Source organism: Equus asinus, chromosome 7, assembly GCF_041296235.1.
Source record: "Equus asinus isolate D_3611 breed Donkey chromosome 7, EquAss-T2T_v2, whole genome shotgun sequence".
NCBI classification, from domain to species: domain Eukaryota; kingdom Metazoa; phylum Chordata; class Mammalia; order Perissodactyla; family Equidae; genus Equus; species Equus asinus.
In genome coordinates this window covers 25,549,967-25,574,343 of record NC_091796.1, presented here as the reverse complement: position 1 = coordinate 25,574,343, position 24,377 = coordinate 25,549,967, and the positions used below count along the sequence as shown (strand labels likewise).

General features: G+C 44.1%; 1 protein-coding gene across 1 annotated transcript in view; it reads right to left on the bottom strand.

Moving 5' to 3' along the window:
* MYO5B (myosin VB) overlaps positions 1 to 24,377 on the bottom strand; it is a 347,774-nt gene that overhangs the window by 194,445 nt on the left and 128,952 nt on the right. The window contains exons 2-3 of the mRNA XM_044774721.2: positions 13,378 to 13,488; positions 822 to 993 (exon numbers count right to left, since the gene is read on the bottom strand). Coding sequence (XP_044630656.2) covers positions 822 to 993; positions 13,378 to 13,488 — 283 coding nt within the window. The remainder of the gene's footprint in view (positions 1 to 821; positions 994 to 13,377; positions 13,489 to 24,377) is intronic.

The following is a 24,377-nucleotide window of genomic DNA, read 5'->3' as shown; positions in this document are numbered from 1 at the left end:
TTAAATAAAACAGGGTGAAGGCGCTTGTGGGAAACTAACTCTGAAGCACTGACGTCAACATGCTGTTCACAGCTCCTGGAATCCAGCAGGAAAGCTCACGCTAAATTAGCAGCCAAATGATCGACTGCAGACCAAAGGGAATATCATGTGAGAAGAATCCCGATCCCGAGGCCTCACTTGTGATCCCGGACAAGACCAGGGCTCTGGCGCACACCAGACAACCCCCACAAAGGAGCCCTCACCCTGACTCCTCCCTCAACCAGATTCTAAAATGGTTTGCCCCTCAAACAGTGAATAGCGTTCTTGTTTTCACCATACCGTTAATAATACTCTAAAAACAGAAACCAAAATTTGGAATCTGCTCATGAATTCGACAAATAATCATCACGCACCATGTTTGTACTGGGCAAGTGAGAGGGTCAGAGAGAACGGCAGCACCTTCCCAAGCAGAAAACAAAACCAAGCCAAGCAGACCTTGACAGGAGTGGTGCTAGGTGGTGAGAGCAGACACCAGATCTAGGGCCCGGGATGTAGTTACTGCTCTCCCATCTACTCCAGGACTGTGCCTAAGCCAGTCAGGCTGCACGGTGCGGCCCACTTCCTCCCTGGTTGAGCTGTGATTAACAGCCATCACCCAGAGATGTGGGGCAGCCTCAGTAAGTCAAAGTCACCGACTGCAAACCTTTCCAGGGTCTCAGATGAGAGGTACTTACAAATGAGAGTGAAAGTAGGATTCTTAACCGTTGGAGGTTAACCCATCAAGTCTGAACATTGTAAGCACTTTCAAACACATGTAGCCAATAGATGCCCCCCACACTTACCACAGTAAGTGTAGATGTGGTTCGACTCCAGGAAACGGACCTTTAAATTATGCAAAACTGCGGGCTCATGTAGATAGCTAAGGGCAGTCAGGTCATTTTCTCCCACCAAGATATCCGGATTCCGCAAGAAGGGCAGCTGGTTGCCTTGGACATCAATGGGGTACTGCACAATCTAAAGAAATACAAGGAACAGACACAAAAAGGCAGAGTTAGGAGGCATTTAGCCTGTATTTAATGCCCTGTCTTGTTGGCTGGGATCGCTATCCTAACACAATCATAAGTGACAAAGATAAATAACACATTTTAAAGAAAGGCAAACTGAATACAATACCTGTGCTACGTAAGAGACCAGCCCAGGTGGAAAATCTGCTGATAACATAATCTCAGTATATCAGGGTGAAAGACTGAATGACCCGAGAAATTCAGGAAGCACAAACAGATTTAATAAAGTGTTCCACTGCTTCTCAATGAAAACAATACTTACTAGTCTTTAACTTCAGCAGCAATAGGGGTACTGTTCTTTCCCCTATCTAAGAAACCTTCCTTGGTTGACCCCATTCGATGCTGGTGTTTTTTTACTCTCCACCAACCAACACACTCACTTTTTATTTGGATGGTCTTGCAACTAATGAGCTACCCTCTATAAGTGCTCTCAAGTTGTACATGTATTTTTTCACAACCTAAATGCAAGCTACTCAAGGCAATAATTTTACTTTGACCTAAAGTCCAATAAGAGCTTGAGAGAGATATATATGTATGTGTACGTATGTGTGTATATATATGTATGTGTGTGTACGTATGTGTGTGTATATATGTATGTGTGTATATATATATATATATAAGACAGACATATTTATGTAATTAGGGGTATGATTATATATCATAAGGTCAAACCTCAAACACAAGGTGTTATCCTTACATGCTTAGCATAGCACTTGGACTATACAAGCACTCAAAAATGTTTATTGAGGGGCTGGCCTGGTGGTGCGGCAGTTAAGTTCACGCACTCCACTTCAGCGGCCCAGGGTTCGGCAGTTCAGATCCCGGGTGCAGACCTACATACTGTTTGTCAGTCCATGCTGTGGCAGGCATCCTACATATAAAGTAGAGGAAGATAGGCACAGATGTTAGCTCAGGGCCAATCTTCCTCAGCAAAAAAGAGGAGGATTGGCTGCTGATCGATGTTAGCTCAGGGCTAATCTTCCTCCAAAAAAAAGTTCATTGACAGGATACATTTATAACTGACTATATGTATATACACATATATACATATACATGTAATTTATAAAAAGATGGTAGTGGTGTTTTTTTTTTTTAACATTTAAACAGGAGGAACTTGGCTGCTGCTTACCATGTTTTATCTGAGTGTTAAGTTTCTTATGGCATTCTTAAGACTCATCTGAGAGCTTGTAAAAACACAGTTTCCCAAACACAATTTATATTTCAGGAGCTCTGGGGTGGAGCCCAGGAATCTGAATGTTTAAAACCATCCCCAAGTAGTTCTGATACAGGGGGCCTATGGATCATAGTTTAAGAATTATTAATCTATACGAGCATTTCAGGAAATTCTATGGACATAGCCTCAATTTTCCAGGATAACAGTCAATTTTTAAGAGAATGTAAATATCAGTGCCCTCTCCTGTCCCACTTTTAGAGGCTCTTGTAGTACCATATCTTAAGGTATATTATTAAAGCCAGCAATTAAAGTACTATGGTAATAGCAGTAAATTAGGCAGATAAATGAAACGTAACAGCAGCTCCAGAAATAAATGCAAGCAAATATGGAAAACTTGTTCATGATAATGTTAAAATTACAAATAAATAGGTAAAAGGAATTTTTCAAATAACAGTGGTAGATATGCTAGCAACATTCATGAAAAGTGTTCTACTCTTATTCTCTTACACCAAAATAAATTTTAGATAGAACAAATGCGAGAATTGAAACCAGAAAGGAAAAACGAAACCATTAAGAAAATGTGGGCAAATATTTGTAAAAGTTTTGGAAGGAAGTACTTTTAAAGGATGATGCAAAAGCCAGAGCAATGTAGGAATGTGTTCATTAATTTGACTGTAATATAGAATTTTAAAACCATCATAACACACAGGATATGAAGAGTAAAATGGGAAAAGGAGACAGTGATTCTGCATTATATAACAGAACGAATCATCTTAATAGCCAAAGAATTAAGAAATCAAAAAGAAAACCAATGTCCCAATAGAAAATTGTGCACAGAAAATAAGCCACAAAATAAGAACTACAAATGAACATATGAAAAACTATTCAACTTGACCATTAACCAAAGAGATGCAAATAAAAGATTATTAGCATTAATATCATCCATCAGAAAAGCAAAGGTATAAAAACTGAGAAGACCCTAACTAGGGAGGGGTGTGGGCACACAGGTGCACCGCCTACGGGTTCAGATCGATTTCCCCTTTCTGGAGGGCAGCTGGCAACACCCAGTCAGAATTCTTCATGAACATACTCTTCCTTAGCCTCAGGAGATAATGTTAGAAATGAACAAAGATATCAACTCACCGAAGCTAAAAATATGAAAGTAAAACATGACGTAGACCTGTATTTACGATCAGGCAGCTACCCACAGCATTCTGCTGCATGTAAGAAAAGGCATGTTACGGAACAAAATCTATAACAGGACTCCATTTATTTAAAACTGTATATTCAAGTCTGTCTGGAATAACAGCCCCACAAAATAGCAACGGTTATCTGTTAGTCAGATTTTCTTCTTTGTATAGTTTCCGGTTGTTGTTTTTTCTTTTTTTATATCAATCAGGGCTCTTTTCTTTCTGTGGAAAGCTCTTTTTATATCAACTTTCTTCCACACAGGAGACCAGTAAACAACCGACTATCATGAAGAAGACACAGACAAAATTTCCAAAAGGTGGGGAAACAAGGGGAAATGGAGTGTTGAGAGTTGATTTTAATCCACTAAATTCTACAGTTGATGGCCCCCTTCATCTCCAGAGGAGTTAGTGGTGTTAGCGGGACTCTAGCCAGATCTTCCTCCTGAGTCTTTCGGAAACCTTCCCAAGGGAGAAGCCCTCCCCACCAGGTCATCTCAGACGTGGATCTCCACCCGACCTCGGTAAGCAGCACGGCGCACAGCCAATTGTGGAAACACAGAGCTCACCTAGCCAAGCCCTCATTTTTCAGATTAGCAAACTGGGACCTGAGCCCAGTGTCATTAAACCCTGAGGCAGAAATGCAGGCATTCCATCTATTTTCAAATGAATCTCCCCCTCAAAAGACTCTCCTCCAAGCAGGAGGGAAACGCATATGCAATTTTGTGAAAACACGGTCCACAAATAAGCCAGTGGCAGTGGTTACAGTTAAATTGATAAAGAATAAAAATGCCCAGAGCAGCAGAAAAGAGGTAGGAGCTGCGAGCTCAGCATTCAAAGCTATAGATTTCCTAGTGTGTGTACACCCAGAGGGAACGAGGGAAGGCAAGACTTAAGAACAGATTTTCCTTCTTTAACAGGAATTTGATTCTAACACTGCTGCTAGTGTCGAACACTTACAGCAAACATGGCTTTATTTGAAATCTAAGTGTTTATGATGTGATCAGGGACCATGAACTTTCTGGCACAAAAGACTTCCCTACATAACAACTGGGCCTTTGGAGGTGAACAAGAGGCTGAAAGTTAACACCCGTCACAAAAGTAATGCTCAGTTATCCTCCTGGAATAGACCTCAGCTTCCCCTTGAGACCAGGAACAGATGAGGGTCTCCAATTGGTCCCGACCGAACATACGGGACTAGACAACACTTGAGACTATAGAGAGAGGGACAGGCAAAGGGATTGGTCTACACCTGCACACTCCAATAGGGTAGCACATGTGTCTATTTAAATTAAATTCATTAAAGTTAATGCAGGGGACTGGAATTGGCCATACCAAGACATGTCTCTTTGTTATGAGGATTATTTTGGGCTGGTTACTTTTAAAAACTGCAGACAGGAAAGAAACTCTGAAAAGTAGAATTTACTTACCCTTTGTTAAGAGACATTTACATTTGTAAAGGAAATCTCCACGTGTAAAGGCGTCTCCCTCTCTGTACCAGGAAGAAGGGGGGTTTCTATCTCTAGAAACTCTCATCAATGTGGAAGGCAAGGACTCAAGTCTACATAATAACCTGACTCTCGTTTACTGTACTTGTGTGGTAATCTCCCATAACTGACTCCCCCCACCCCTAACATCCTCCTTTGTCTTTAGCTGAGGGTGGTATTTAAGATGAGAACTTCCGCCATTTTGGTGAGTTGCTCAGTTTGCCTGAGCCTCTCCCATGTATACATGGTATAAAGCTTTGTTTAATTTTCTACTGTTATTCTGTCTCATGTGAATTTGATTTGTTTTCCGGCCAGAAGGACCCAGAGCAGGTAGAGGAAATGTCTTCCTCCCCTACCTTAAGCACAATTAAAACTTCAGTTTCCCAGTCACACTAGCCACATTTTAAGGGCCCAAGAGCCACATGTGGCCAGTGACTGCCATACTGGACAATACAGATAGTGAACATTCCACTGTAGCACAGTGTTCTAGTGGAGAACATTGGTCTAGAATGCTCTAAATGCTCTGAGTCTATGATTTTGCTCAAAAAATATTAGCTGAATAGAATGTCTGATCTATTCATGAGCTCTCCTATACCTCAATTTGTGTCCATGTACATGGAACTACAGCAAGAGAATATACTAAAAACATCTTTGAATGACAACTCCCAGCACAAAGATTTGGAGCTGGTAACAAGCATATATGGTAGATAAAGAAAGCCAGCTTCTTTCTCCTCCTCATCTACCCACAGAACCAGAAGATCTAGAGAAAAAATAAGCTAGTAAAAGTATGGTTACCAGCTGGCAAGGGGTTGGGGTTGACCCTGAGGAGCTACATGTCATACTCTGGTGGAAATGGCACCCAACTAGGAGTTAAACCCTGTACTCAAGTCCCGGCCATCAACTGAAGCAGTGGCTCTCAACTTTTCTTGTACTTGGAATCCCAAGGGGAGCTTTAAAAAAAGATACTCTGCTGTGTCGCATCCCCAAATTCCGATTTAAGTAGTTTGGCTACTACCTGGACTTGGTGACATACTTTTTTAGAAGCTCCCCAGGGGTTTCTAATGTGCAGCCAAAGTTGAGAACCACTGAACTTGGGCCTTGAAGCCCATCACTTCACTTCCGTAGATGGCAGTGTCCCTAACTGTAAGATGAGAGGACTGGTCCCAACAATCTTCGAGGGCCCTTCCAAATTTATTGGCCTACGTATTTGGCTTAGGTCAGTGGTTGTAGGGATGTTCTTTTTTGTGAAATTAGGAAAGCTGTTCCACAGAGAAAAACAAAGTGAAGGGAACTATATTCCCAGATAATAGGAGACTTCAAGCTCAAACCACTTATACTCACTGTAGTAGCCAGTGTGTGGCTCTAGGTGTATTTTACGTGTTAAAAGGTTGTTTTACATTATGTCCTAAACAAATACAAAAAGCACAAATATTTATTGAATCAATGTTCTGCTGTGTCTTATTCTGTAATAGTTCTGTGTTTAAGTTTTATCTCCATCCTCTCAGTCCCCAAAAAGATCATGCTTCTTAAAAAGAACCTTCTTATTCTTCCCCTCATGACTTAGCACAGGGTTAAGTTCAGAGCAGGCACAGAGAAAAATGCAATACTCTGTGATTCATGTAAACTTCTTGGTTAGGAAGGATCACTCAGGTTATGAGGAAGTAACAAATTAACTCTGAAATCTCAATGGCTTAATACCACAAAGGTTTCTCTCTCACTAACACTCGGTGCCCGCGGCTGGCTGGTATAGAAGCTCCGCTCCACAGCTCACTCCAGCATCAACACACTGCCCCCACAGTCACCAGGCAGAGGAAGAGAAGAGCATGGCCAACTCCCGCTACCTCTTCTAGGCTTCCGCCTGGAAGAGTTTTCATCAATTCCACCTAGAGCTCTCTGGACAAAAGTAATCACAAGGTCCTGCCTAACTGCAAGGAGGCTGAAAACCATGGTGGAGCATTCAGATATCATCTCTGCCACGGGAAGTGTTCCCGCTTTGGGAAGTCGGCAAAGAACTCAGAGGTAGCTGCCCAAGGGGGTTTCAAAAAGAGGGTGGGGTCAGGGGAGTAAGGAGAGAGGGTGCCATAGGGTAGAGCCACGTGTCTCGCCTGGCTTCTAATAGACTTGTAAAGATTCTTGGCCTGGAATTTGTCATATTCTAAATCCTCTATTTGTATATGTATTACATTCATTATAAATTAGACTGAACGCTCCACAAAGGCACAGATGTGCCATTTTCATTGCTGTATAACCAGACCCTGGCACACAATAATTGCTCAATAATAATTGTTCTAAATAAACGAATAACGAATGAATGGTGATACAGGTAATTAAAAGGCCATAAATGAAAACATACAATTAAGAAGTTAGAATTAGAAACAAAATTACAGCAGCATAAAGATACAGAGTCAAGGTTAATCTTTTGATTTCGATTTATTGCAGGGAACACAGCTTACACATTCTGTTGGAATCACAGAGTCCCAGTTTAGTGTTTAACTTGGTGTCTTTCAGCAATCAACAGTCCAGACCACTTCCTCTATGGGCTTAAACCAGGGCTTCTCAACCTCGGCACTGTTTTCACGTAGGACTGGCAGGGGTGGAGGGTGGAAGAGTCTGCCCTGTGCATTATAGGATATTTAGCCGCATCCCTGGTCTCTACCCACTAGACACCAGCAGCAAACCCTTCCTCCTCCATCATGACAACCAAAAACGTTTCCAGACATTGCCAAATGTCCCCAGCTGAGCAAAATCAATGCTTCACCCATCCCTAAACAGAAGCAGCCAGGCAAAATATCCTAACTGATGGAAAAGATCACTAATACAGCAGGGGAACAGATCGATGACAAAAAGTAGACAGAGATCCATCTGGAGATGGATGGTGGTGATGGTTACACAACAGTGTGACTACTTAATGCCACTGAACTGTATACTTAAAAATGGTGAAGACTACGGGGCCAGCCCGGTGGTGCAGCGGTTAAGTGCGCACATTCCACTTCGGCGGCCCGGGGTTCACCGGTTTGGATCCCAGGTGTGGACATGGCACCACTTGGCAAGCCATTCTGTAGTAGGCATCCCACATACAAAGTAGAGGAAGATAGGCACAGATGTTAGCTCAGGGCCAGTCTTCCCCAGCAAAAAGAGGAGGATTGGCAGCAGTTAGCTCAGGGCTGATCTTCCTCAAAAAAAAAAAAATTTAAATCAATAAAATTAAAAAAAATTCATTAAAAAAATGGTGAAGACGGCAAATTTTATGCGTATTTTACAATAAAAATATTTTTAATTAAAAAACTAAAAATCCACTTTAGACAAGATAACTGATTGCACTGGTGACAATATTGCCAATAGATAGATACTCATATGCAATAATATTTTTTCCTTTTTTTATGGTTTTTTTGTTTTTTTGAGGAAGATTAGCTGTGAGCTAACATCTGCTGCCAATCCTCCTCGTTTTTGCTGAGGAAGACTGGCCCTGAGCTAACATCTGTGGCCCGACTTCCTCTACTTTATATGTGGGACACCTGCCACAGCATGGCTTGACAAGCAGTGTGTAGGTCTATACCCAGGATCTGAACTGATAAATCCTAGGTTGCCGAAGCAGAGCACGTGAACTCAACCACTACACCACCGGACTGGCCCCTATATGCAATGCTATTTTATAACTTTAAGGAAACATTTTTTGCATATGTACAATATAAACATGATGAATATTGTCTTTTTCATATTATTCTTGCCATCCAATCAACAAAATATAATACTGTCTCAATCTGATTATTGAGCATTTGAGAGCAAAACAAAGAAAAATTAGATTACCCACGAAGCAATATTAAAATAAATAAAAACAGAAATAACCAGTAAAACAAAAAGAAAAAAGTAGTAATCCAACTTACCTTCACTGAGAAGCCTTACTGGTACCAGATGAGTATTACCAGGTAGTCTTAGCTCTGGGTTGGCCAGATGTGTACACAGTTGGCCGTAAGCTTCAACTGGGTTTACAAGAGCTCTGCAGGCGTTCTCAAGGTGTATGGGTCTGAGTGCACCAATGTACAAAGACAACATCCTAGTTCTTCTGTTGCTTTTTTTTTTTTTTTAAAGATTTTATTTTTTTTTCCTTTTTCTCCCCAAAGCTCCCCCGTACATGGTTGTATATTCTTCGTTGTGGGTCCTTCCAGTTGTGGCATGTGGGACGCTGCCTCAGCATGGCTTGATGAGCAGTGCCATGTCCGCACCCAGGATTCGAACCAATGAAACACTGGGCCGCCTGCAGTGGAGCACTTGAACTTAACCACTCAGCCACGGGGCCAGCCCCTCTTCTGTTGCTTCTTGACATGAAGACTTGTGTTTGCTATCTCCTCGCTAGAAGATCTTGTTATGTCTGGTACCATCCTTAGACCTGAGCAAGCGGAGCCCTTCCCTGGGCCCTGCATCTTAAAGGGCTCCAGCTCCACAAACACAAAATATAAGCTCATTAAAGATCACGTGGCCCTTGGGATCAGAGTTTAATGCTGACACTGAGATCTGCAACCCTCAACATATACTCTTGTGACTAATGCCTTCAGGCCCCAGGGAAACGCTTCTGCTCACCTCCTGCCCCATGTCCTCAAAATACGACAACTGTGTCCAGGTGTCTCAAAGGTTGGTGGGCAGTAATATTGCCAATGTCAGAGACAGACACTGCTTTGGAGTGTGAGGAGGAACTGGGCAGTAAAGACACTTAGGAGACAAATTAGCATGTTAATCCTTCCTTTTAGATAGCAGAAATGCAAAGAAAATTCCTATATAATGAAATACCATTTTCCAGTTGGGCCGAATGTCCCTTTCCTCACTTCTCCAAATGTTCTAAGTGTGGCTCCAGAGATGCTCACAAATTAGTAGTGTTTGCTACTATTGCAACCTGACAGACGAGGAACACCTTGCAGTACTGAACAATGCACATTACTCTTGAATTTGTTTACGTGTAGGTATAGGTTTAACATGCCTAAAGCAAGACGGTGGTTCTTTACATCAGCAACTAGATGGAGACTGAATAGTAGAGTGCAAATATATTTCTAATATATTAAAAGTTTTAATTTTCAAGAACTAGAAGTTCCAGATTTACTTAAATAATTCTGATAAAATATGCTTTTAATATCTAAAATGACGTAGGTCCACATCTATACTCTTGCGCTGGCCCCATAAAAGTTTGAGGGCTTGAATATGCTGAGACACAGGGAGCACACATTACTCTTTCCAAAGATCACATATTCCCGTCTTCCTCTCACCCAAGAACACTAAGTCAGGCCCTTGCACACAAGGAGTACTCTCCATCAAGGTGGCTGCTGATAGTGCATACAAACTCGGGGTTGGAAAAGAGAATTTAAATACAAAACCATGGAAACGGGGAGAGTTTTCCCTGCCACCAGAGGGCAGGAGTCGAGCAGTTTGTAAGGGAGGTGGGGGCAGGAGAGAGAAGGCTGGCCAGGCAGAGATCCACTCCAGACAAAGAATGAGGAAGCTGCATTTATCACCAAGGTATGCAGACACAGAGATGCTTGATCCAGTTGAAAAACAGGACTGTACTAAGAGTTGGCATACCTAGATACCTTGCACCCATCACAGCTGTGGGGAGAATGAGAAGACACTATTCTTTCCCCCTAAGAAGTTTCCTATCTTCTCATTGGCTTAAATATAAAACATTTTATCTTTGTGCTAAGTGAAACAAGCCAGACACAAAAGGACAAAGATTGAATGATTCCACTTCTATGAGGTACCTAGAGTAATCAAACTCAGAGACAGAGAGTAGAATAGATATTACCAGGGGCTGCAGGGGAAGAGGGAATGGGGAGTTATTGTTCAATGGGTACAGAGTTTCAGTCTTAGAAGATGAACAAGTTCTGGAGACGGATGGTGGCAATGGTTGCACAACAACGTGGAAGTACTTTATGCCTCTGAACTGTGCACTTAAAAATGGCTAACACGGCAAAATTTATATTTTGTATATTTTACAATAAAAATAAGCAAGCAACAGGGGGAAAGAAACATCTTAGAGGAACACCAAGAAGCTTGACCTCCTTGAACAGAGAGCACAGCTTAGCAATAAGGTAGAAGCCAGGGGTTAAGAACACTGTTGTTCTCGAAGAGAATTTATTTCTATCCTTTGTCACTACAGTTAAACCTACACTATTAGACTTCCAAGGGAGGAGCCAGTGGGGGGGGAGGAGAGAGCGAGCGCGCGCGAGAGCGAGCCAGGTGGATTTTCTGGCCAGCTTGGTATAGGATGGTTTCAGCTACAGAGGAGACACCTCAAGCATTCAGAGTCCAGCCATCTAACTTCTGTTCTCCTGCCTCTGGTCCACAGCTCAGCGGAGTCACTCCTAATGATAGCTCGGAGCCCACAGTGGACAGACCACAGCTCACTGGAGACCTGGACATAGTCAGATGTTCAGAGCCAGTTATTTCTCAAGAGGTGCTAATCTCCAGCCTCAGGCATCCCTGCTGATTACATGCTGACCAGCCACGGAGCAGGGGAGGGAGGGAAGAGAGGGGTCCTGGGCAGCGGCCAGGATACATCACGCAGGGCAGAATTCATTTTCAGCTGGGGAGGCAAGCATCTGCTGCTGTTTTAGCAACACAGCCTATCATTCCTCATTACCTCCGCACAACTCTTCAAAAACACCCACCCCCTTAAAAGACCAACTGAAATAAAATCTGTTGGAGAAGAGACGCCATTCAAGTGGGTGAACTTTCATTTTGTTTTGGGCGTGGAGTGGGACGTTATTCAAAAGGTAAACATGATTCCATCTGTTGGGAATTTTCTTACCTCAAAACCAAGACGAGGCTAGCAAAGTCTGCCTGCCAGGAAGACGGAGGCAAGGCGCACACCTTGGTGTAAACATCTTCTAACAAACTCACTGCCCCAGTTTTACCAAATGATAGGCTCGAGTTGAAGAAAAGAGAAGTTAGTAGGGGAAGATGTTCAATCTTCCTCCTAACCACGGGTTAATCACCAACCACAGCGGGTACTGTGTGAGCAGAGCATAAGACAAGGTCCATTTCTCAAGCAGGTCATTACGATCTAGAAAGACGAGACCAAAATGCTTGAAAGAAGGAAAAACAATCAGACAGTAAATGATCAAAGGCTAGGTGCTGTGGTACAAACTTTCTGCTGTTGCAGTTCAGAGGGAGGGAATAATCTGTCCAGCCCCAGCCTTCCTCGAGGCAATGCCTGCTCTGCAGCCTCCCAACTTAACCCATCCCAAAGCCAAGTTATGATTTCTTCCTGCCACTTCATTCACAGCCTGTTTCTCTCCCAGTCTCCCCCACCATAAACCCTGCACGAATGACCTCTGCCTGCATCCTCAGCCTCAAGCCACCTGTCTGTTCCTTCTCCAGTGGCTCTCAGGTGCACTGGCCTCCTTTCCTTCCCTTTGACACACCCAAAGGGGACACACCAAGGCCTCAGGGCTTTGGCACACCCAACTCCTGCCTGGGATGCTCTCTGCTCTCACCCCAGTGCACCCTGAATCTTCCATGGCTGGTTCCTTTCCACAATCCCCTCCTCCCTCAACACATTCCCTCCTTTATCATCCCTCTCGCACCTCGTCCACTTACTTCCCGGCCTACTGCAACTCGTCAAGACACTTTGCCATACTTGTGTGTTCATGTTCATAGCTCCCTCTAGCATCTGAGCTCCCCCAAATGGCAGGGTCACGATTATTCACCCACATACCCCCATGAGCCAGCACAGTGCACAGAGTGAGCATTTAAATATTGGTGAAATGCACAAATCACACATAGGCAGTCATAAAAGGTTCGTGGAAAGGGAAACTAAATCAGACCTTCTAGGAGGAATAGGATTTCAGTTACTACTTTATCTTCCTTTCCAGCAAAATCAACTGAAAGCCAACTAATAATAAACAATTCTCACAGCAGCAGATGACACATGTTGAACACTTATGTGCCAGGCACTACTCTAAGTACCTGTCACATAGTAACTCATTTTCTTTTCAAAAGCACCCTAGACAAACTATCGCCCCATGTCATAGATGAAGCAACAGGCACAGAAAGATTGATAGCTCGCCCAAGGGCACAAAGCTAACAAGGGTCAAGCTAGGATCCCAACCCAGGCAGGCTGGGTCCAGAGCCAGTGGACCCACCACATGCACTGTCTCTTGTAGTGGCTCCCCGCTCACCTCCCACTGATGCCTCAACCCCATGGAGGGAACCCTCCTGGTTCTCTCCTCTCCATTGAGAAGATTTTTGTCTTAGCCACCGGTGATCTCTCAGCTGCTAACACTGATGGCACTTATTTGTGATGAGACAGCCACTGAGCAGTTTCATGGTTTAGCACTCATCACTCTCAATGGTGATGTCATTATCATCAACAGCAACAAAAAAGATGCCAGGGGCTCAGCAGCTTCTGGAATCTGCAGGAAAAATTCAAGCCCACCATGTACCACCCAGTCCTGTTCCGCAGCCCCTTGCACTCCCACCCCCCCATGACCTGGACTTACAGTGTCATCTTCCAGCCTGAGCTGGAGGCTCTTGTCTCCCTCTTTGTAGTCCTTGGTCAATTCAGCCGAGCGCCACACTTCATCAGGGTCAGGGATCCAGACCCTTGTGTACTGAAAGGTTAAAACAGAAGAAACTTAGATATAAAATGAAGCTTTCAGGTTTCTCAAGATGTGCTGCTAAATGAGGGCCCTCAGGAGAACTGTTAAAGCCATCTCGGCACATTTTATTCCTTTCTCATTGCAAGACACAACGTGATTCAGTACCACGATAAAAAATAACTCACAGGCTGGGTAACAGAGGGCACCTTCTAGATTCTAAGAGAATATCACAGATCAGTGAAACCAGAATTCTACCAGCAAGGCTGCCGAGCCTGCATTTGGTTGTATCCACCAGAGTTTTGCGCCATCCTCTCAAAGGGTGGTACCAAAACAGCAGTGTCAGAGGGAGTGTCTAGTGTGCTACAAATGACAAAACGACACACACAAAACTCAACAAGACAGCATCACAAATCTTCAAAGCTTGGGAAGCTCCGCTCAGATATTCTGCATTCAGGGACCAAGCCATTTTCCTGCAGAAGTGAAATAAAGTGCTCAAATTGAAAGCATATTTATGTATCCCTAACTTGTCAGCAACCTCAATTTTTTATTTGAGCATTATTTAAGCCATAAGCATACCCAAAAATCTCACTCAACCTTCCCCAGCAGCTGCCTGGATTTGCAAAGGCATTAAGCTGGCCAAATCTGGGCAGGGAAGAGCACAGCCCTTGGTAAGTGCTGATGCGCTCTCAATGAACTCGGGGATTCTCAGCCCTGACCGCACATCAGAATCACCTGGGAACTCGCATCCCACCTCAGACCAGCGCGGGCAGAATCTGAGGTGACATAAAGGCTCGCAAGGTGAGTATAAGGTACAGCCAGGGAGCCACAGGTCTGATGCACTAAACAGCAGCATCTGGATCAACTGGCCACCGCTCCTGTCATCACACTCTGGACTGACTGGCCATCACTCCTATCATCGTTACATCTGTCAGACAGCTTCTGAATTTTTGTTTCACAGGTATGCAATTTCCACAGAGCCTATTTGCTTTAGAAGCCATCAGTGTGCATGTACACACACACACACACACGGTTTCCTGGCCACAGAGTATTCTTAGCAAACCTGAAACTAATGGCTCTTTTGACCAAAGGCCAGCCAGAATCTGCGCTTGGATCAACAGAATCCGCTTCATAAATGGGGAAACAGCTCCTGGCCTAGACCTGGCGGCCAGTAAGTTACTTTTCCTCCAGGTGGTCACTGGCCTTTTTTGAGTGGGACTCCAGCCCCTGCGACACTTGTCTCTAATTCACTATTGAGCAGTGAAAGTCCCAAGGCTACAGACTCAGATCACTCATCACTGGGAAAGTAAACAACAGCCAATCTGACATCCCAGCCCGTTTGTTTCTGGCATTTTAAAGAACCATGTTCACAGCACCTTCTCTCTGCCTCTGAGCTGCCTTACAATGAGGTATTTCTGCATCTTTATAGAAAGATACTCCAGAGCTTTACAGGACCTGCGAGCCCTGGAGTAAGGCATTTAGAATGTTCTGAGGTATCTCCAGAGAAAACTTTCTGAGCATTTGCTGAACTTAACTGTCAACACTTCTCCTCCCAGGTGTTCTAACTTACCTCCTCCACTGTCATTTAAGCCCACCACTCATCCAGCTGTGATAACCCATAAGCTCCTGTCCCTAACCTTTAGGTGAGGGACCTTACCCTAACCTTGCTCCTGTCCCCGTCCCTCTCAGTTATGCTCCCAAGAGGAGTGCAGCAGACTCAAGGTATTTTATTCAAAGCAATGTCTCCACCCGGTGGAAACCATGTCAGAAATGGCTCGATAAAAGAATGGGGGACTCCCCACAGGAATGAGGTGATGACAATGTGTGGATATCACCAAGCTGTGTAACAGACACGCTGGAAGACAAGGAACCCAGACTCAACTCACCCAGGGACCCACATGACCTTCACCCTGCACCCATGTGCCACTCACTGGACAGCTAATTGCACCCAGTAGTGGGGAATCTCTCGGCCTGGCTCTGTCTCTGTTTAATTCTTACTCTGGGAAAGTCCATTTATCTTTCTACTTATATAAGTCTCTTCTCTCTAAATAGACTGAAAGTACCTGGTAGGTAGAAAAATCGTCTTCTATATTTTCCCATACCCACAAAACCCATCACAGCCTCAGGGGCATGGGGGGCCCAACTGATACTTCAGCTCTCTGCTACTCCAAGTGAGGACATCAGCCTCACCATCACCTAGGAGCTTGTTAGAAATGCAGAATCTCAGCCTCCACCTACAGCCACTGAATTGGAATGTGCATACCTAGGACTTGCTGTTCTGTTCCTGCAACGTGATCTCACTCTTCCCTGCTTTGGACACAGGACAGCAAACTACAGCCACAGGCCAAATCTGGTGGCCATCTGCTTTTATACAGCCCAGAAGTTAAGAATGGTCTTTAAATTTTTAAATGGCTGAAAAAAAATCAGAAGAATGATATTCACATGGTAACACACGAACACTACAGGAAAGTCAAATTTTGGTATCCATAAAGTTTTATTGTAACACAACCACATATTCCGTTAACATACTGTCTATGGTGGCTCCTGCACTTCAACAAGCAAGATGTATAGTTGTGACCTAGACCCTATGGACCTAAAATATGTACTACCTGGCCCTTTACAGGAAAGGTTTGCTGCCCTCTACCTTCGTACATGCCGATTCCTCAGCCCAGAATGCCCTTCCCTCCCCTGTTCATGTAAACAGGGTCCAAGTTCCACCACTGTCTCTTCATTAAACCCTTCCTTCCCTGGCCCCTACAGAGTTAGCACTTCCCAGCTCTGAGCTGCCACAATCAATTCTTCTATGACTAACTTCACGGTTTTACACTCATTTCTTTCATGTCCATTTTATCTCACCACTTGAAGACCGTTCACATACACTATTGACCATCTTTGTATCCCTGGCATGTAGTAGATGCTCAATTAATGTTCGCTGAGTACGGGAATTAGGAAACAGAGAATGTGTATGTATAAGGCACCTGGTTTTATACTTAAAACACACTGTGATAAGCACCATGCAATCAGGTACAAATATGGAGATCTAGCCCCTGATCTCAAGGGACATATAATCTAGCTGGGTAGATAATTCACATAAAAATATACTCTCAGGTGTGATGCGACCATTTCCTAAGGAGAATAATAGCTATTCAGTGGGGTCAGGCAGGACAAGGGAATGGAAGGCAACAATAGTGTCAATAGAGAGGAAGCAAGTGGCCAAACTCTCCTGTAACTGTTTTTTTTTTTTTGAGGAGGAGGAAGATTGGCCCTGAGCTAACATCTGTGCCAATCTTCCTCCATTTTGTATGTGGGATGTCACCATGGGGTGGCTTGATGAGTGGTGTGTAGGTCCGTGTTCAGGATCTGAACCTGTGAACCCTGGGCCGCTGAAGAGGAGTGCAGGAACTCAACCACTACGCCACCGGGCAGGCCCCTCATGTAACTTTTTAAAGGACAGTGTGTATTATAGATCTTATCAAGCATGTTTTAGACTCAAGTCCAGTAAACATCTGAGCACCTAATATGCACCCATTCTGTGCTAGATGCTGTCATATCTTCCCTTCATTTCCACAATAAAGACCCATGTGGACATGCACTGAGATTGTAGTAGTTCATTGTTAAACCAGGATGAAGTAAAGTCTGCGTTGTGTCGGTGCCGGATGGGTGACAACTGCAGGCAGGCCTCCCCTCAGCATGCTGCCGCCTCCATCCTACTTCATGACTCCTCAGCTTAAGGTGCATACAAATTACTGAGCAGGGCTGTCTACCCAACGTCACACATACCATACTTGATGAGCGATTTATAGGCCTCCCAAGGGCAATTTTAACTATAATCAAATTTTGCCTTACGTGCTGACTTGCAAACAACCCCCCACTGTCCCTTCCCCTGAGACCTAACCACCCAAGGAAGGTGCATTGCCTCCGTAACGCAGGACAAGGCAGGACATGGCAGTGCAAAGTAAACAGCCAAGAGAACAGACATACAAACTCAGAAGAGAGACACGAGTGCCACGGTAGCCAGGAAAGACTTGAGGGAAGAAGACACACGTGACCCGAGCTGTAGAGATGGAAAGGATTTGGAGGGGAGAGGTTGCCTTTTGGGTCATAAAAATGTTTTGTAACTAGATAGAGTTGTACAACACTGTGAATATACCAAACACCACTGAATTGTTCACTTTGAATAGTTAACTTTATGTTATGTGAATTTCACCTCGATTAAAAAACACACACACACACTGGTTGCAGAACATGCAGACAGCATTCTGCACACTCTCCTGGGACGGGTTCTCACTTCTAGTCTCTGGGAAGGCAGTCTATTGTTTTAACAGAAAGCCACCATTTCTATGAGCCAGATGGAAACACGCTAGAACCAAGGTTCTGTGTTGCCTCTTAATTTTTTCTCACCTTCAAGGAATTCCTTCAAATAAGTCTGACCTCTAGCAGCTTCCTGGAAGCAGTAGAATGCAGGAAAGACGAGCTCACTCTCATAACCCAACTAAAGTGCCACTAAGTTTGTCACTACCCTGTTTTAACCATGTTTAATTCCATTATAGCAAGGTAAAGAACAAGTCTCACCTAGTTATCAAAGAAAAGCTCGTGATTTTTGTTTCAGAAAGAGTCCCATGTATTAACTGGAGAAGGCAGATGTGTCTGTGAAATGAAAGGCATTAGCCCGGAGCTAGCCTCCTGCCCCTGGTTCATTGTTTCCATCTCCGCAGTGCCGGCACCAGTGGCACTTCTCCAACACACAGCTGTGGGGAGTGGCTGCCTAGGGCAACAGTGCTCAACCCTGGCTGCACATTAGAACCACCTGGGGAGCTTTTAAGCTTCCCACGCCAGGCAACCCCCTCAGACCAGTTACATCAATCTCTGGGGGTGGGAACCAGGCAGTGTTTTTCAAAGCTCCCCAGGTGCCTCCAATGTGTAGGCAAGTTTGAGAACCAGCTCTCTATGCAGTTTGATTTGGTAACTGATTCTCAGGGCAACACAGACCCTCGTGTGCCCAGAGGCCCCTCCCCACCAGCCTGTGGTTGAACATGAAATTCCAGCAGTGGATTCCTTCTCCTGAGCTAAAGCACTATTTCCAGGGAGCCCCTGCTGAAATGTAAATACAACATCGAGAAGAGTACAGCATTTCTCCACTTAGACGAATGACCATAGTACTGCTGTTAAGTGTGTGGGTTCTAGAGCCAGACAGCCTGGGTAAGAATTCCAACCAGCATTGATCAGCTTGGGTAAGTGGATGAGTGGGTCTGAGCCTGTTTCTTCAGTTATACAGTGGGGTAAAAATGAGAAGTACCTCATGAAGTGTTGTCAGCATTATCCAGTGGTGATGATGGTTATGATACTGTAGACTGTGCAGTCTAAAAGGAAGGATCCTGTGGGATCTCGCACAGCATCAGGGTAGGGGAATGGGAAAATAACAAGCCTTAGGTGTTCCATGTGACTGGGATCCTCCGGATGTCCTGTGAGTGACAGTACATAAGTAGCCATGCTTTGCTTTAAAATCAGTACCTGCATCTAGCCTACTTCAACTCCGCAACCTGAGAGAAGTGATTCTCAACTCTGGCTAGCATACAAGAATTATCTGTAGATCTTTTAAGAAAAAAAGCCCATGTCCCAAACTTGAATAAACCTCTGGGAAAAAGAGAGAGAACACTGGAAACACTGATGCCCTGGAATTATTATTAATGCCACCTCCATAACCTTATGCTAATTTAAGTACTTTAATCATTTCAACTTAGTTTTAGAACTGAGGTAAGATAAGCAGGGTTGTTACTAATATTCCATAAAAGAGAAAACTGAGGGTACAAAGCACTACACAACCTTCCCATGTTCACAGTGAACAGCTGAGTTCGGAGTAGAACCAGAGGAAAGGTCTCAGACTCTGAGTCCTCCGCTGTCCCCCTCATGGAGAAATACTGACTTTCTTACAGCAGCCCAGGTCCCACAGAGTATATATTTTATACAGGTGAAGTGTCTCGTAATTACCCATGAAAAAGTGCAAACATCCATTTACAATGACACACCCAGTTAAGCCGCCAGGTAGTTTCAGAGCTAAGAATCGGGTCGAGTGAAGTTTCGGTTGCTACATAGCCACAACTGGAAGCAAGGCAGTCAGGGCACAGTCCCCCGGGGCGTGAACAAGAGGGGACCCCACAGCTTAAGGTGGTGGCTGACCCGATAAACTGCCTGTCCATTCCTATTCACATTTAGGGCACAGGGAGCAGGCACACTGTCCGCCTCGTTCATGGCTGTGCCCCTTGTGCTAACATGATGCCATGGTTTAGCAGGCACTCAAGAACTGCTCCATAACTGACATCAGCGCTCTGGTTGGGGGTGGGGACAGGAGCCCTTTTGATAAAACAGAGAAAGTACTCAGGAGCACTTGCTATTCAGGACATGAATTTCATTCTAGAACTCATTGAAGAAGACGCAAGATCAAGTTAGTGAGCTTCCATCCCTCAAGAAGCATAGAAGCCACTAAATTTCTCCATATGGGACCAGTCTGAGAAAGATCATAGAGAGAAGCAGCAACAAACAAAAGTCACCAGCACAAACGTGAGTAAGGGGATAGGCTGTGGGTTTCAAGGGAAAACATAATCGTTAAAAGGCAGGGAGGTGAGACCTGGAACTCAGGCCGCCCGAAGCCCGAAAGATCACACCCAGCGAAAGAACAGCAAGCTGCTTCCCCAGCCTTGCCTGGAGCCCCAGGTCCCGGCACAAACTGCTGCAAGGGTGTGCTGAGAACCACAGAGCTGAGAGACTATAGAACCCTCGAGGCCAAAGTACGCATGCCCCTTTATAAAAGGACGGGCATTCCATAGCTCAGTTCTTTAGTGAGGTTAGGAAAACACACTTAGACACTTAAACACAGCTCAAAACTGTCATAAATAGTGTCCTCCTTTTGGTGTAAGTGTGTCCATTTTGAAGCTTCTCCTGTTAAAGCAATAGTTCTATGGAGGGGGAAGCAAGAAAAAACACTTCCAAACTAAGCTAATAGTTTCCTCTTAGCACCATCACAAGAGCAGTTTCCCCTGGTACCAGGTGCCTAGTAGGGTACTGCCATGTTGAAAGAACTATGAAAACAACTTACCCAGCAGCCCTGTGGTAGGGAGTGGGTCACACTTCATTCTTTTGCAATAGTAGGAGTCTGGAGGACAAAGACCAGGCTTTTTACCCTATCTGAGCTGAACTTGCCACAATCCTCTGCACAGTTATTGATGTCTGAAGATTGTGTTCACAGGCCCAGATGCCAACTGCATCCTGAACCCAGAGGTGATGAATAGTCCCCCAAATTTAGGGCACCAAAGTCAAGACCATCCCAACCAGTATGTCACCCAGCATCTACCCTTCGCATCAGTGAGCTCCCACCAGGAGAGCAAGGAGGTTAACATTCAGGTATCAGGTACTAGCCTCAACTCCCATCCCAGCCTCAGCTTCCTCATCTGAAAAGTGGAGAAATATCTTCCATATTCAAGTTGCTGTTAGGATCAAATGAAATGATGCATATAAAACATTTAGCACAGTATCCAGCACAAAGTAAGTGCTCAATAGTTATTGTTACTATGGCAGGAACTCAGGCCCTGGGAGTGAATGGGACGTGGAGACCTCCCTCTAGGAGAGCACAGCCAGAGCCACCTAGTCCCAACAGAACCACGTGCACACAATGCCATGGGAACAGAGAGGCTCACCCCTGCCAGTCTTTCCTGCATTAGTTAACACCTCCTCCACCAGCAGAAACTCAAGCTTCCTGGGTTCTGTTTACTCATCCCACTACAAACTTCCTGGTACAGTAATAACCTTCCCTTTTCCCCAAATGCTCTCCACTGGGAAGCTCCCTGTGACTTAGAGCCAGAGAGAATTATATGTACATATACTGTTTATCCAGAGCGGACGAAGTAACTGGAAATCCACGCCTGATTTCTGGGCCAATCAGGTAGGTTTCTGAGGCTCAACCCAGACCTCTTCTGAACTTGCTCCATGTTCTTTCCTAAGAGAGAGAACCAAGTTAAGCCGAATGCTGGGAGGAATTTAAGGCATAGAGATTGGGAGCGCAAAAAGCCACTCAGCATCCTTGGGGTAAAGGAGGACAGAAAAAGCAGAGAAGCAAACTTCATTCTGTAACGTATTAAATGCACAGTTAAACAGCATAGTTACAGTGAAACCCAATACTTCCCATCACGTCAATGAAACGAAAGTCAAACATACCAAAGGCAGCTCAATCTACATATTTCTGGCACTGGGCATCACAATCATATTTTTGATCTTTGCTATCCTATATGCTCACAGCACTATGTCTCCTCAACCCAGTCTTTTGAGGAAAGATTCAACTCTTTCTGATCTCTGATTACATCATCAGTCACAATTTATGTCTTAATCCACATTTTCTATCTGTGTTTGAAGCTAATGAAGAACCAAGTCTCTGTGTGGCTTTTGTAGGCAAAATTTACCTGTTTACTGCCCTGCAGATGTTGTTAATAGAGTAAGCAGTATGTCCTCAAATGATAAATGGACAAGACGGCAAGTGCCCTGATCTTCAGGGAACATTGCTGAGTCATTTTATCCAGCCAGTTTATACCAGCAAAGCACTTGTTGATGATGGGAGCTGCTGTGATACCAGAGGCTTAGAAATAGCTGTAGAGTAGAGTGTAGATGTTGAAGTTTTGGAAAGATCACTGAAAGTCCCCCGATTAGAAGCGGTATGTCTACGGCAAGTCAGTTCTGCAAGGCTGCACTGTTACATCCATTTAACCTGCTTGCCTAAGAAGCTAAAAAGGAAGACTTACTCAAAGCAAGTACATTTCATGCAGCTAAATACACGTCTGGATCCTATCAAGAAGCTAAAGCTTTGTTGAAATCCTACTTCCAGCAACATGACTACATCTCTTGGACTGCAAATTCTCTCTACAAGGAGCAATGTAAGTCAGGTTACAAACGTAAGTCATTTAATAGTTTTCCAGAGCACGCCACCTTCATTTCCACATAAGCTCTGTGAAATACCCCTACTTTTCAAATCCATGCATGACCATTACTGGATGGTTGCTTTTCCCTTTTGTCCTGTAGGTGTACACTCCTGATCTTCACAATCAAAGACCGGTATACTGCTTTTCCCAAAGAAACAGTCTAACAGTTTACGATACCATAATGTTTATTAAAAGGCACAGCCCTAGAAATCTTCACCAAGTTCCAGTTAAATCTGTTTGCTTCCACTTTTTAAATTTAAAACCTCTTCCATTATTTGATCTCTCTAAGCAATCAAAGCCAGCGCTGTCTGAAGTCATTTCAGGCTAAGCTGTCTTCTGCAAACAAAAGTTCAGTGATCAAAATTAAGTAATTGCAAGAATGCATTCATTGGAACACTACTATTTTCTGAGGAAAAATTTAGGGGAATTGCCCTGTGCCTCTGGACACATCAGTACGTTCATTTGCTTTTCCTTTGTCTTTAAGAGATCATCTATCTTAGAACTTAAATGCCTTATATACTTGGCATTTGGGACTCAAGCCAGCTCTCAATCTTCCTTTTACAGAATGAAGCACACTAGCCTCCCCATCCCCGAGTATTCACACACTTCATCTTTGAAGTGAGTCAATATTCTTCAGCTGGTGCATGTCCCCCACAAGCTACAAGGCCCACCAACCAGAACATAGATTCTAGTTCATTCACTCACCAGTAAGTATTTATTGAACATCTACCATGTGACGGGTACTGTGCAAGTGCTAAGACACAGTGAAAAAAATACAGGTCCCTATCTTCAAGGATGCCAGACCACATTATGCAACTAATCTACTACAATGGTTGTAACTGCTTCAAGAGCACAGAAATTCACAGCATACAATAGGGGACCTAGCCTAGTCTGCATCATCAGGAAAGGCCTCGCTGAAAAAGCCAGATTCAAGCTGAAACCTAGATAGTAAAGAGTTGGCTAGGATTGGTGGAGAGAGAGGGGTGTTCTAGGCTGAGACATGATCTGTGTCACAAGCCTCGTGCAGGAAGGAGTAGAGGTCCCTGAACAACTAACAGAAAGCCAGTAGGGGTGAGACACAGTACAGAGGAAAAGGGCTCAAGATGATGCGGGGGAGAGATGCAGGAGGTTCTTAGGAACCACATTACAGATTTTTTCAATTATTCCATGGCCAATGGAAAACCATGCATGGGCTTTAAATATGAAGAGGGGACACAGTCAAAACTGCACAATTAATGGATCAGTACTTACAGATTGATGTGTAAGGAAATAGAATCCTCGACATAAGAGCGTAGTTAAATCTTCCAATGTGCATGCTCTGCATCCTGCCCCACTGTCCTCAGTGAGCACTCACAACGAAAATGAAACCAAGGGCATCGTTTAATTCTGCCTCGTCCCCAAACAAGCCGTCTTCGAAATTCTGTTCCTAAATATTCCTATTTCATTTACTCGATACTTTACCATTCCAGACTGCTAAACTGTCATTTCCACCACACTTCTTTAGTGATACACAGCTTCTGATTCCTCTTTACCCCTGTATTATTTTATTTCATCTTCACCCAGGTCTTCCAACTCTTTTCCACTGTATTTTTCAACATGGAACTTATTTGGAGTTTCAGAGAGCTGAGTGGAAAAAACTAATGCTAAGAATGAAAAGGCAATGTTCAATCTGGGTACATTAGGAAACAGGCACAGTAATAGCATCTAAAATTCTGTCGCCTCAGGGGAAAGGGAAAAATGTTCCAGAACCAACACACACACTCACCGAGCAGCAGCCACGAAACTGATTGTGACTTTACAGCCAGGAAGTTAAATGGGTGTCTGCTGCTTAAATCACCATTAACCAAAGACCTTAAAATGATGCCTCTGATTTCCATCCTGGTGCTGAGAGGAATTACTGAGCAGCCACTATCAATAATGCATCCTGCCTATTTGGAACAG